At 41.7% G+C, this 14028-nt stretch overlaps 2 protein-coding genes across 3 annotated transcripts; both read left to right on the top strand.

Moving 5' to 3' along the window:
- The first annotated feature begins 860 nt into the window (after nt 1-860).
- On the top strand, nt 861-6017 carry si:ch211-11k18.4. Its single transcript, XM_034538667.1, has 12 exons — nt 861-1203; nt 1748-1859; nt 2043-2136; nt 2376-2430; nt 2644-2784; nt 3065-3225; nt 3546-3644; nt 3809-3954; nt 4084-4255; nt 4342-4454; nt 5174-5258; nt 5352-6017. Exons 1-12 carry the CDS (start codon nt 1086-1088, stop codon nt 5409-5411), a joined length of 1356 nt encoding a protein of 451 aa, XP_034394558.1. The 5' UTR covers nt 861-1085; the 3' UTR covers nt 5412-6017.
- Nucleotides 6018-7467: 1450 nt separating this feature from the next.
- On the top strand, nt 7468-13770 carry rabep2 (rabaptin, RAB GTPase binding effector protein 2). 2 transcript variants are annotated; one of them, XM_034538665.1, is made up of 13 exons: nt 7468-7576; nt 8802-8957; nt 9454-9536; nt 9631-10011; nt 10147-10242; nt 10370-10468; nt 11009-11122; nt 11558-11636; nt 11762-11773; nt 11958-12112; nt 12634-12750; nt 12849-12949; nt 13015-13770. In XM_034538665.1, exons 1-13 carry the CDS (start codon nt 7552-7554, stop codon nt 13058-13060), a joined length of 1464 nt encoding a protein of 487 aa, XP_034394556.1. In that variant the 5' UTR covers nt 7468-7551; the 3' UTR covers nt 13061-13770. The 2 variants fall into 2 exon arrangements, with proteins under 2 accessions (XP_034394556.1, XP_034394557.1); XM_034538666.1 differs by lacking the exon at nt 13015-13770 and having other exon boundaries at nt 12849-12987.
- Nucleotides 13771-14028: the final 258 nt, after the last annotated feature.

Below are 14028 nucleotides of genomic sequence, written 5' to 3'. Positions count from 1 at the left end.
CAAGAGATCTACTACATCAATGTCTGACGTGTCTCTTTTCTCATTGTGAAAAAGAAAAACATAAACTCTGGAAAAAGAAATGTTATTGCGTTTGTCTTAAACTGTAAAGTTGTGTGCTTTGAGCAGTGGGACAGCTCTTTATACCTGCCGAATGCAGATCCAAACACTCTATGGGATAATTCGGTATAATGGTTGGTCACTCTAGTCATTTACTAAATTGAGTAATGCTTTCTTGAGTGGCCTTGAACCACACAGATATTCTCCTCACTCCAACAGCAACAGGTTACACTGCCTTATTACTGCAGTTGCGTTTCCATTTGTAAGGACAACTCAGTAGACAGGCAAGGGAGTGCAAACGAGAATCTTGAAGTTGACAACATTTAAATGTCATGCTGTAATTGCATGGTGTTGTCAGGCCAGTCTCAATGAAGCTTGACAACCCTTTCAATGTGTAGTTATTGGGTGTACAGCCTCCTATACATTTACTGTAGACACAGTTGTATTACTGCAGCAGACAGTCTTGTCAATTCTTCAAATTTAGGTATGAATTTTGAACAATGCGTAATCTTTATTAGTATACGATATCAAGTGTCTAACTTATTTGTCTTTTTACATCTTTTACTACATTGAAAATGTGTCATCCCTTTCATTCCATATCCCACTTTGTGATGGGGATTGTTAGTGAACCCTTTCTTGTTTTACCTTTCGTAAGACAACAGAGGAGGAGGAGCCTTTTGTTGTCATAATCTATTTATATCAAACATCTTAAACATGTACTTATTATTGTACTCCTCCCATTTGAATGGCTGCTGTTGGGTTTCAGTGTAGAACTGGTCTGGTCTGGTTAAATGTATGACTCGACGTTAATTCAATAGAATAACTACATTACCCAAAATCCTGTGCGACAAAAAAAAAAGCCGCTTTAGCTGACGACGTGGCGGAGGTGCGTCTCAGCCCCGTGCTTCAGCAGACCGGGGCGATTCAAACAGGGTGAGCCGGCTTTGTTCATAGCTAACGTGAGTAGTTCAGAGAGCCTCCGGTATCAACAAGCCTCTCTAGAAGTGTGACATTATCACCGTCTCGCAATGTCTGGGAAAATCAAGAGCCGAAGTGCTGCAAACGCGGACTCGATAACCGGCGGCGTGTCCTGCGATGAGCGCATCTTGCGGGATTGTCATCAACTGTACACGGATCCCGAAAGTGGTGAGTTGGCTGACATGTTCTGCTGGACTCGAACACTCACCGGAAACCACTCCAACCCTCACCTTTGCGATAGCTAGTTAAGTTGGCGGCCCTGTGGTTCGCTGGTTAGCTAACTAGTTAACCGTTAACTGTGCGTTTAACGAGGACTGTGATTCAGCTGACGTTGCGCTAGCTAGTTTTAATGCTAGTTTTATTAGCCATGCCCAGCTGCCAATTACGGATCTGTGAGTCGCCTACGTCACAGCGTTGATGCAATGTTTGCTAGCTCGTAATATAAGTTTGTGTAATGGTTGAAGAGTCCGTTTACGAGAGACACACAGAGGCGTCGCTAAGGATTCTGGGTCATCAGAAAATGAATGAATGGAGTGCAGTCATTTAATTTATTTTTAAGTTGTAGTCTGACCTGAGCCCTTCAGGTGCCACCACAGCACAGCACCACAGTTCTACTTAATAGACTCATCTTAAAAGACATCTCAATGTACACATCTTTGATTGACACATCTTCGATAGACGCATCCTTGACGTTTGATCATGTTCTGTCCAGGGTTAATCTCAGTAGCCGAAACTGTTGCTGTGAAGTTGCTGCCGCCCAGAAAAAAGATCACTGTGATGCTGATGGGCAACCACTCTGCTGGGAAAAGTTCCTTCATCAACTGGTAAACATATATATTTGTTGACGTCCATCACAGAGTATGTACCAATCTATTGATTTAGCAGGACATGCACTTTTTAATTGATTTAGTTTTGGCAGGTGATACAACTGATATAAAAACATATGTGTATCATTATCTGAGCATCACTAGTGTGTGACCGTTTCCTTTTTTTTCTTTTTTGGTCAGGTATGTCGAAGAGCACATCCAGCGCACTGGAGTGGCTATTGAGACCCAAGGCTTCAACTTCATTACAAGTGGTCGCAAGAGAGAATCTCTCACAGTGAGTGTGACTGTGCAAAATACCAATAAGCCTTTTATTGTAGGAAAAGATTGGTTCCAGGAAGAAGCAACACATTGTGATTTTTTAATTGTATTGTCGCAACATTGACTGTTTCATGATAATGAATTATTACATTAAATTGATTTAGTGTTCTCTCTCTAGTGTTTTCATTACGTTGGGAGATCCTGATACCTGGTTCACAAACTATCTACGACTAATCTGGTTCTGTTTTTCTTTAGGGAAATGCAACCCTTCATCTATATCCACACTTCAAGCCTCTGCAGGAGTTCAAAGGTTAGATTCAGCTCACATCACAAATCCTCCCCTATTCTTTTCTAAAGAGTTTATAACGTGTTACTCAAACAAGCATTCAAGTTAATGAGCTGCAGATGTGTTTAAGCAAAATAGAAGACCTTATTTTATAATGCTACTATAATCATAAAAGATGTTTTCTTTCATTGTCGAGTGATCACTGCTGATCTGTGATGTTCTTGGATGGATTTTCAGGTGTTTCAGAGTACTTGAGCACAGAGATCTGCACGTCGCGACAGAAACGGTTCAGCCTGGTGACATTCGTGGATTCGCCGGGGTTGGTGGACGGCGATATGAAGTATCCCTTTGACGTGGATGAAGTTATCATGTGGCTGGGTGAGTTGCCACGAACCAACCTTGCCCGTTGTGGTACTGTAGTTATGACTTATTTTATATATATATATATATATATATATATATATATATATATATATATATATATATATATATATATATATATCTCAAAGTTGAAATAACCTGACTCAAAGGTTATTTAATTATGCATAACATAATAATAATATACATTTTTTGTTTTTTAAAATGTTTAGGTGTCTCGATACCGATAATTAATTTCATATTAATGTCTTAAATCGCTCCCTCCCTCTGTCACACTCAGGCGATCTCTGTGACCTGGTCCTGGTCTTCTTTGACCCCATGGGTCAGGCTCTGTGCAAGCGCTCCCTCAACATCGTGGAGCGTATGAACGAGAAACACGGGGATCGGCTGCGCTTCTACCTGAGCAAGGCGGACGAGGCCGGCGGGGAGTCGGACAGACAGGTTCGCACAGCAACAGCATGATTTATAAGCTTGTGTTTTGGGACACATTCTCCTTTCTTCATTCAGTTGAATGTCATTATCCACTCTAATATGAACAGTTTCCACATGTAAAAGAATTACAAGAATGCCGTGATATATCTCCAGTAAGGCTGCTGCAGGAGGAATGATGACCTAAAATAGAACATGTCCTCTTCATGTTACTGTGTGGGTAGTTTAACGCTGCTGTCAAGAGTCTTTTCCTGTGCGGGTTTTAAAGCACAGAACAAGCATTCACTTCCCTCTGACTTTTTTCTTTGTGTTTATGCGTTTATCTGTCTCAGAGAGTAATGATGCAGATTGTCCAGGAGCTCTGCAAGCGACCAGGACTCAACAAATGTGGTTTTGACATGCCCACCATCTACATTCCTAATCCAAATAAGGTAAGAGTTGCCCTTTCATTGAGCTCTAGGTGATTGTTCACTTCTAATGGTTGATGTCTCTGCGTCCTAAATTTGTTCTTGGCGTATATTTCCAATGAGTTTTTTGGATTGTGATATAAATTTACTGACTGATGCACGTTGTCAATTGTTGTGTCCGTTCTCAGCCCAGTCGCTGTGTAAACCAGATTGAGGAGGTTTGTCGCACCATTGAGAAAACCATCAACCAAACGGTCCAGAACACCCTCAACTCTCTGGAGAAGGACTGCGAGCTCATCAGCGAGGCCATCACCGACACCCTCAGTGACGACAGGTCAGTCACAGAGGCGCTTTGTGCTCCACAACACAATATAGTGTAATTATTTTCTAAATGGCAGTAGTAAGTACGCAGTGTTTTAACGTGATGCCTTCAGAGAATGAGCTCGGCCCTCTGCTCTCACAGGCAGACCAGTGCTATGAACCGGCGGGCGCGCTGTAAGAGCTGCCTCCTGACTCTGCTGGGCTTTACCGTCCCTCTGGCTCTGATGGCTTTACTGGTGCTGGGCATTCTGTCCCAGGAGGTGCTGGAGGTGGCGCTGGGCCGCGAGGGGACGGAGACGCTCTCCCTCTACCTGGTGAGTGTTGAACTCTCACTCGCTGTGGTTGTTGCCGAGTCACCCGTGTGAAGCAGTCTGATTTGAGCTGCTCCTGTAATCCACAGACTCCGATGGTCAAAGTGTTTGACTCCCTCTCTGTGGAGCAGCAGCTGTACGGCTGTGGAGGAATGGTCCTGCTCTCCTTCCTCCTGCTCATCATCGCACGCTTCTCCTTCAGGTTAGACGATAACACCGTCATCTGCTGCTTTACTGTTACTTACTGTAAAGTCACCATTTTTCTTCATTGGAGAAGAATCATTCAAGGCCAAATGCCTTGAATGATTCTTCATGGATCAGCTCCAAAACATAACTGGTTCATCTTTGGTCCGAGTGACACCCTTCCACCACGTTTCATGAAAATTGGGCCAGTAGTTTTTCCGTAATCCTGCTGACAGAGAAACAAAACATCCATGGCAGAGTTAGTTACCGGTAATTAATTACTGAATCATTAAAGTTATTTGTCAAACAATACATGCCAATATTTCCTAGTTCCAGTCGAAAGGATTTGCTGGTTTGTTTTTGTGTTGTAATTAATGCAATATTATTAGGTTGTTGGGGTTAGTCACACAAAAATGGTGACCAAATGTGTTTTTTAATAATTGCAAAACTAATTGTTATTTAATTGATAATGACTCATATACTACATGTCTAATGGATGTAGTATATGAAGTTTGTACATATGTTTCTCTTAAATATTTTACTCGAGCTGTGACACTTTTACTTCCCTTGTGGAATTGAGAACATAATCTATTTTAAGCAGACACATGTGATTTGGGGTTCCCTTGGATTTGCAGCTTTGCTCTTGACAAAGGATTTCTTTTCTTTTTTTTTTAATGTCCCAACTTGAGCTTCTATGTTAATAACCAATCTCATCAAATTCCCTTCAATCCTTTGCAGGACTCGACCGACTCTTTCAGGCAAACAGAAAAGGCAACTGCATGAGAAGCTGGAGTACGTTCAGGAGGTGGTCAAGACCAAGAAGGTATGCTGTCTGTGTGTGTGTGTGTGAGACTTTGAAGTCATAAAAATGAATAATGGACATTATAGTGTTGAACCGTCTACTGTGTCCCTCTAGAAAAAGCTGTATGAAGAATACCTTCGCCAGAGTGTCAGCGACCAGGACATGGACTTGTAAAGACGGACCGCATCCCCACACTGACGCCGGACCAAATCAAACGAAAGCGTCGCCGTGGTTTCCCACCAGCGTCTTGTGGTGCGGATGTAAACGTTGAGCACATGGTACACTCGTAGAAACCCATCTGAGATCGGGTGCTTTGTATCCCGTAAAGCCCCATTTACTGTTTAGATGCTCTGTGAACACTCTAAAACACACTAACTCCAGATTATTGGTTTGGAAGTGAGCTCTTGTTACTGATTACTTATGTGTTGTGAGCATTTATATACATGTATTTTGTGCCTCTGCTCCAGTCAAAAGAATTCAGGCTTATACCACTATAAGATATGTAAACATTTGCAAACTATTTATAGTATTCCATTCACAGAGAAATTATATTTTGGTTAAAGGGCATGCATCACTGGTTTACATCAGTAGCTTTGTGTACGTTTTTGAAGACTTTCACCAGCATTTTTTTTACAGAACTGTGACTGCCTGGCATTATGAATTCAGTTACACATTTGGTACTAATAAAATCATGAACATCTATGTTTGCTAATATGTAGAATATTCTATTACACACACACACACACACCTGTAAATCAAGTAAATATCCAGCAAACATTTTTCCAGTGACAACTTTTTCTATTTCTCTTCTACATCGTGACCATGTTTTAATTACATAATACTTCAATAAAATAGTGTTTAATATACCGTCTCTTTCTTGAGAAACGGTATCTACACCCACTCCCTGCTCTTCTGGCAGACTGGTGCCCTGATGAAAGGAATCTACTTAATATCTTGATTTCCATTAGTCGGAGGCAGCATCGTTTTCCTTCTGGCCACACCCTGTTTGACTGCAGATGGAGAAAGCAAAGACAGGATGCCTGTCCTGCTGGAGATATCAGATTTCTAGATGAAAATCAAAGAGAGGCCTGTTAGAGTATCGGGGGTTGAACATGATCAGTTCTATGAATAGACCCACAGTTTTGGTCTCAATGTGTAGACGATAGGGTTCTGCTGTTATCACAGATTTATAACTGGTTGAAGCTAAACGTGTGTGTGTGTGTGGCTCCCAGTTTGCTGAGAACACAGTCATTTGGATTGTGCATATTTTTTTTTAATTGAAAAGCAAACACAGGAAACTAAACCTTGAATAGGCATGCCTTTGTCAAGCAAAGGAAGCAGGTGCAAAAAGACCCCTGTCAAGAAAATACAGTTTCCAGCTCAATATCAAGGTTGCTTTTAAACATCTCTCTGACTTATTTCACCAGTCGTTGTTCAACAGATTATGTTTATTAATCACCTAAATAGGATTGACTGCAACATGAAACACTATCAAGTCCCGCTGAATATTCATTGTGATTACGCAATCTTTTCCTCTGTGAAGGACGACAGAGGACTTTACAGCTGATAACATGCAGCCGAAGAGCACTTCACACTTTGCACTTCCAACTAGCTCTGTGGAAAAACTGAATCGAAAAAATGTAATGGAATTCTTTTCATTAATTCATTCCTCATTTATTGTTAAATGATTTTTCATAACTTGCACAGAGTAATATCGTCAGTGTTGGGCCATGAGTAAAAAATAAAACAACCTCAAAATATTTAAGCTGACTTAAGACTTGATCTTACTTATTATATCGTTAAGACAATTGTAAACATTTTTGTTATGTTTATTATACACCAACTTTTTCTTCCATCAAATTAAAAAATATTATAGATATTTATATACACTTGCTGTTGAAGGACCTGTTTCAAAAGAAGAAAAACAAAGTAATAAAGACTTCCTTAATAAATAAATGATGCTGCGGTCTTACCATCTTTAATAATGCGGCTGAGTGACCTCCAGTGGTCACCACTCGTGATTTCCGGGGTGTGGCAGCTAGAAGAATAAACACGTTCACGCTTTATGGTGTTCAAACACAATAATAAAAAACAGTGACATTAAAAGTCAAAGCAAACAGGGAGAGAGGTTTGAGAACAGGAAGGAGGTTGACGTGATTTCCGCAGGCTCAGACCGGGGAAAGTTGTTTCCTGAAGTTGACGTTTCCACACCAGAGTCCTGCTGCTCGGGCAGAATGACTCCGACACGTTTCTCGGACTCTTGAGAGACGTCTTTTGTGTTTTTTATTGTGTTTTAAAAAAAATTTCCGAGAAGATGAGCTCCAAGACTGAAGACGCAGGTAATACAAATAAATAGCAACGTTCAATTTGAGCCGGCTTTACTTCTTACGTGACGGCTTGTGACACTTTAAAAAAAAGAAAAGCATCAACGTGAACTTGTTGCTTCGTGAGTGAAACCTGTTGCTCCGGTCAGTTAAATGACTCACGGCCCGTTAGCATCGCTGACCGCCATAGGAATGAACGTGCGCAGCTAGCCGCGAGCTAACTGACGTCCAACCGGTGGTCTCCGGGGTGTTACGGTTTAACAGGCGACCCTGTTAACTGGCGACTTACAGCCGAACGCGTCCGTAGTTGTCGTAGTTACGCCAGCTGTTGGGGAAAAAGGACGACAACACGTAGCTGTCCTCGTGAATGCCGCACTGTTTATTTAGTATATGACATCTAGCTATATATATATATATATATACGTTTTATATGAGAGGGTTTGTTTTGAAAAATGTAACAATGCGGCATTCACGAGGACAGCTACGTGTTCTCATCCTATTGTCAATAGCTGTCGTAACTACGACGACAACGGACGCGTCCGGCGGAAAGTCGCCAGTTAACACGGTCGCTTGTTAAACCGTAACACCAGACCTCTTCTAAACCACCCTAACGCAACGCGTTACGTCTTCAATGAGCTATTATCGCAGCTACGTCAAGACTAACAATCATAACAACTTAATTTGTAATTATGCGGCCCTTTGAGAATAAAACCTGTTGCAGGTGGATCTGCTCGTCACGCTAAACGTTTACCTTCAAACTGGAACTACAGGTGCTGCTGTGTCCAACATCAGAAGACAGACATTCTCAGCTGTGCTCAACAACAATAGTCAGAGAAATATAACACACTGTGGACACTTGTGCTGGAGTCTTTACATGCGTAAATCAATCAATAACTTTATTTTATTTGGCACCTGTAATCATATAAGGTAATAATTATGTAATGTCAATAATATACCCCAAAGTTGTGTGTTTAGGTCTTAGAGATCCAGGACCCTGACAGCTGAAACACATACTTAGTATTATCGAATCGCCTCGATACTAACTAATCTTAAGACAATAACTTCTAAACCTGATTTTGTACAAATGATGTGTCACAGAAAAAAATGCTATTTCTTTTTCTGTGAATGACTACATACACAAACAAAGTTTTGTTATATGCATGTGAGTCCATGTTTTGAAGATGCAAACATCTTCAAAAAACGAGGTAATGAAGCTACAATACCTTCCTGTCATTTTCAGAGGCAAGCCTGCAGGCCCAGCTAGCCGACTTCCGAGCTCAGGCCGAACACTGGCAGGGCGTGGCGACGATCTGCGAGCTGAGCAAACAGGAGGAACTGACAGAGCTGCAAAAACAATGTGATCAAGAGGTCCAGTCCCTGCAGGAGGCTCTCAGAGGTCAGTGCATGTTTATATGTGCGTGATAAGCACGGTGTGTTTGTGACTGGCCTTTTGCGTGCACATTTATCTGATTTCACATTCTTAAGTATTTTTTTCCTTTCATTTTTTCTTTCCCTGTTTAATTTTTAAACAAGGCCAAATGACACAAAAATAATATTTGCCTGTTTACTTTCAATCAATAGTATGAGTTAAACAAGTTCAGAATGAACGAGCCGACTAAAACGTTAGCATGTAGTTCAAGTATTTAATAAGGAATCGGGAGAGGACAGGGAGACGGTTGCATGTCGGTGAAGTAAACAATGTGTTTATTGTTATAACTTTAAAGTCTTGCCAATAAAATAGAATCTCAAATGCAGCTATTCGTTTACTTTTTTGAAGTATCATGAGTTTATGAAAAAAAAATTTTTTTTATGTCAACCATTGAGACAAACCAGATGCTGTTTATCTGACTGGAGAATTTAATCATTCTTTCATGATCCTGTTGTCTCCACAGAGACGGCAGCGCAGTATGAGGCCCGGATATCTGTCCTCCAGTCTCAGCCTCTGGAGTGGAGGAGAGCCGGTGGACAGAACGTGGTCAGTGTTTGACTTTGTGTCTTTTCTCTCTCAAATTGTTTATAAATGTCCTGGTCGTAATCCCAGGCGTTATTTGTTTTTCTCTACCTGTTAGATCAGTGGAAGGAGAGGCAGGATGGATGCAGAAGTCTCCAGTAATGACGCCCCCACGTCGACCACCGCCAGCAGCCTGGCGGAGGCCGAGGTCATGTTGTCGACGGACAGGAGGCACAACCAATTAGCAGAGCTCGAGGCGGTAGCGGAGGGAGAAGGGACTCCTCTTGCATCAGAGGCATATTTTTCACTGCGGCACTGCGACTCGGCCTCGTTGTTGTCCTTCTCGTTAGACACGCCCTCTCTGCCCAGAAAACTCCACGCTCAGGAGGACACCGACTCTCTGGTCTCCACGGGAACGTTGGTGCCTGAAGCCATCTACCTGCCGCCGGCCGGACACCGGCTGGTCATGCACGGCGACTGGGATGCACTGAGTGCTCAGGTACAGTTTCTAAAGTCGGGTTTTACACTTTCATGACAGAAGAACATTCACGCAAAGTTTTCAGTCCAACCAAAAGCCTCCCAGAAAAAACAAATGACGTGGCGGTGTAATCAGGATGTTGTGTTTTTCGGGCAGGTGTCAGAGCTGCGAGGGGAGGTGTGTCGGCTGCAGGCTGAGAAGGAGGAGCTGGAGAGGGAGCTGGACACACAGACCAACCACACACACAAACAGGTGAGCAGCACTGCTCTGAGTCTGCAGCAGTGAGAGAGTAAGTGCAGACTGACACACATGTTAATTTGTTTGTTTGTGTGGGTGTGTGTGTGTGTGTGTGCGTGTGTGTGTGGTGTTGTGTGTTCAGGTATCAATGCTGCAGTGTCAGGTCCATACTTCAGAGGCCCTCCTCCAGGATTTGCAGAAATCTTTCAGCCAATCACAGAATGCCGTCCAGAGTCGGCTGGTGAGTGACATGAGGTCGATCCTACGTTGTGTTTGTGACTCATGGATGGGGATTTACCTTCAATGACTACTTTCCTCACTGCAAGGTTGCCAGCTCACAATATAATGATTTTACATTTTAGTCAGGGTTTTGCAGATTACACTAACAGTGTTTAATTAGTGACCTTTCGAGGTATTTGCCTTTGGACAGGCCAGCTGTTAACCTCCTTTTCCATTTTTATGCTATGCTAAGCTAACTGGCAGCTGGCTCCAGCTGCATATTTACTGTACAGACATAAGATTAATCTAAAATGTAAAATTTGATGTGGTTGGTTGTATTTCAACCATCTTGATTAAAATGAGAACGATGCCAAGAACAGAAATTAAGTTGCAGCTCTTAAAGTGAAAATAAATGCGTAACCCAAGTGCATCATGACTCACTCGTCCATCACACGGCGATTAAGCCAACAGCAGCCACTTGATTTGTACATCACGTATTACATAAAGTAAGATGACCTCATTCAGCAGACGTAGGTGTTCAAATCTGCATCTGTGTGTCCAGGCAGAGTTATCCTTTTCCCAGAGGAAGGTGTGCAGTGAGCTGTCCAGACTGAAAGGAGAGGAGGTTGAGGATGAGGGACCAGACTCCAGCTTATCATTCCCAGCAACACTGCAGGTGAAATGACTGCTCTAGGTTTTCGTTTGCAGTGTATCCGCTTTGCTAGAGCCGTGGCAAAAAAGCACAAGCAAACTTATGCAAAATTGGATGGTAAAATAATGTATTAGACATAATTCACTTCCGGTTTGATGAGAATAATGTAGTTAGTAGTTTCACATAGTGTTGTAAAGGGAACAGAAACCTATGGGAAGCTTTTTTTAATGTAACTTCCTTTTAGCTGCTATTCTTAATTTGACTGTACATTATTAAAACAACTTAATTAATTGGTTCATTTTGTGATCAAGTTGTCAATGTCCTGGCTCTGGAAGTTTAGTTTTTTTGTATCTGTTGTTAGTTTAAAATGTTTATTTGGTGTCTTTTAATTTGAGGTTCTTGAACAACTTGTATAGCAAGTGGTTACTGTTTATGCTGACTGTTGACTCTGACCACCAGGGGGCGCACTGCGAGGAGCGTCTTCGCATCGAGATAGTCAACCTGAGGGAGCAGCTGGCCGCCAGGACAGAGGAGGACGGTCTGTGGATTATATTATTATTTAGGGCAGGTTTGCTCACTGACTGTGTTGACATGGTTTTAATTTCTCTCTCTCTATCTCTCTCTCTCTCCCCTCCTGCTCCCACTTGCAACTACTGTCATCAGAAGTTTTAGAAGGTGAGTCTGCAGCTTTATTATTAGTCTGATAAGCCAATTAGTAAATCTTGTGATTGGTGTAGCGTTACATTTCATTCAGATTTATTTCACTTCACACGTCTATCCAACTGAACCGACGATTAAACGACTTAAATAAGAGGCAACTTGTAATGAGCATTTTTTCCGTCGTTCCTTGCCCGTGCAGTGCAGCTGTCCAGTCTGAAGACGGAGACGGAGAGGATCCAGAGTCAGAAGGACCAGTTGCAGGCTGAACTGCTGGCCTGCCGCACTGAACTGGACGGCCTGCGGGTGGCGCTGTCTCATGTGCAGCGCACCAACAAGACCCTCAGTGCTGACAAAGTAAATGCAACCTGCTTCTTTGAGCTCCACGCTGAGTGTTACGGCTGCCTGTGTGCCTCAGCGAAGTCTGTAGTGCTGATTATTTAAACAAATCCTTAAATGTTAGGAATCATATCAACATTACACCCATGTGCGTCAACAAAAAAAGAAGGTCTTAAAACAACTTCCTGATTGATGGAGTTCTTGAACCGAAACAATCTTCTGTACAACCATGTGTTATTCTATACTTAAGTCCGCAATGACTACTGAGTCCATCCTCCGAGGAATCATGATAACTTAATTAATTAATCATGATTATTGGCCTCAGTTTCAGGAAATTAAGAAAGAAATGCACATGTAGTCTGAGCCTGCTTTACAATATAAACATAATGAGTGTGACACATAGTTGTGGGCCATGAATCCATAATACTGGATTACGCTTACATTGCGAGTACAACATATAGTGACATGTGCTTGTTTGTTGATACTACTGCTAGTTGCCAAAGTAATACATTTTCTAACAATTTCTCCGCGGCTGTCAGGCGTCCATGCATCAACAGTGTCTGGAGCTGCGGAGCCAACTGATCAGCCTGCGCTCTCAGGTGGACACCAGCCAGACGGTCCAGATGGACTTCGTCCAGCTGTCCCAGTCGCTGCAGGTAGGAAGCAACATGCAGTTGTAGAAGTTTGCTTGGGTGGTTTTAGAAATTGATCAAATCAATTCCATATATATCAATGTTCCTGTCTGTGCCTTCAGATGAAGCTGGAGGTAATTCGGCAGGCGGAGAGTCTTGAACAAGTCAGGGAAATCCTGGAGGAGGGAGTCAGTGAAGCTGGTTCCCTGCCTGCAGACGCTTCGTGAGTTGAGTTATATATATATATATATATATATATATATATATATATATATATATATATTACAGTATATTGGAACCAAAGAGCATAGACCACGATTCACTTCTCCAATAAGGACCAACCGACCGAATGAAATACTGTCGTGACCACTGCGATGACCACAGCTGGTGCTGCTAGCACTTCTAACATGAGATGTTCCTAAAGAGACATTGTTTTGGGGTTGAGGTGACGGTTCCGTGTCGATGACTGACACTGTTGCTTTGCGCCCAAAGTGATGATGAGAACCGTAAATGCTTTGGGTAAAAAAAGAAAACGGTTCACATTCCCTTTTTTCTTCCATCCAGTAACACGTTTATTCCTCTACTATTACACACGTAAATGTTAAAAACTGACATGATTCCAGTCTGTATACACTCTGTATTTCACTGTGTTAATAATTGAAATGCAATCATTTCCCCATGCAAACATTTCTTTGTATGTTCTTTGCAAAGCAACGGATCACAGTGCAATAATGAATAACTGTGACACAAAGCAGTAACACTCCTCAATGAACTGCATTTCAGATGGGATTTGTATCATATGCATTAATTGTTGTCTTTTTATTTTAGCTCAGCATTGTTAACTAATCTTGCTTTTAAACTCCAAGTTAATTCATGATTGTGGATTTGAACTGAAGTGAACTCTATGAAGAAATGTGAATGTGTTACATCTCGTCACTTTGTTCTGTGTTAATACATATTGGAAAGGAAATATAGGCTGTCACAATCTTTTCTTCATCCTTTGAGTTCATATTCAAACATTATGATAAGCTTTCTCAAACAGAGCTGCATATTCAAAAAGGGTCAAAGGAAATGAAAAAGACTGATGTGCATATTATATTTCTCCGTACAATATACTTTAATATACTGTGTGATTTGATCATTTCCATCTAACCTATTTGGAAATACAAAGTAGAGCTGCTGCAAAAACCCAGAATAATGTAAATTGTTACCTGGAGAGAGATGATAGTTTAGTCTTAAAGTATTAATACAGAATTATACATCAATGTGTAACTTAATTGTGATAACATCTGCCGCTGTCTC

Source organism: Cyclopterus lumpus, chromosome 8 (assembly GCF_009769545.1).
Source record: "Cyclopterus lumpus isolate fCycLum1 chromosome 8, fCycLum1.pri, whole genome shotgun sequence".
In the NCBI taxonomy this organism is placed as follows: domain Eukaryota; kingdom Metazoa; phylum Chordata; class Actinopteri; order Perciformes; family Cyclopteridae; genus Cyclopterus; species Cyclopterus lumpus.
The sequence above is the reverse complement of the archived record's forward strand: the minus strand, read 5'-3'. Positions and strand labels throughout refer to the sequence as shown.

Excerpts from the sequence above, each read along its gene's own strand:
- si:ch211-11k18.4 (XM_034538667.1), top strand. The coding sequence starts at position 1,086 with ATGTCTGGGAAAATCAAGAGCCGAAGTGCTGCAAACGCGGACTCGATA. Across the intron at positions 2,137-2,375 it reads GCAAGAGAGAATCTCTCACA|GGAAATGCAACCCTTCATCT; the intron begins GTGAGTGTGACT and ends GTTTTTCTTTAG. Across the intron at positions 4,256-4,341 it reads AGACGCTCTCCCTCTACCTG|ACTCCGATGGTCAAAGTGTT; the intron begins GTGAGTGTTGAA and ends TGTAATCCACAG.
- rabep2 (XM_034538665.1), top strand. The coding sequence starts at position 7,552 with ATGAGCTCCAAGACTGAAGACGCAG. Across the intron at positions 10,012-10,146 it reads GGGATGCACTGAGTGCTCAG|GTGTCAGAGCTGCGAGGGGA; the intron begins GTACAGTTTCTA and ends TTTTTCGGGCAG. Across the intron at positions 11,123-11,557 it reads CATTCCCAGCAACACTGCAG|GGGGCGCACTGCGAGGAGCG; the intron begins GTGAAATGACTG and ends TCTGACCACCAG.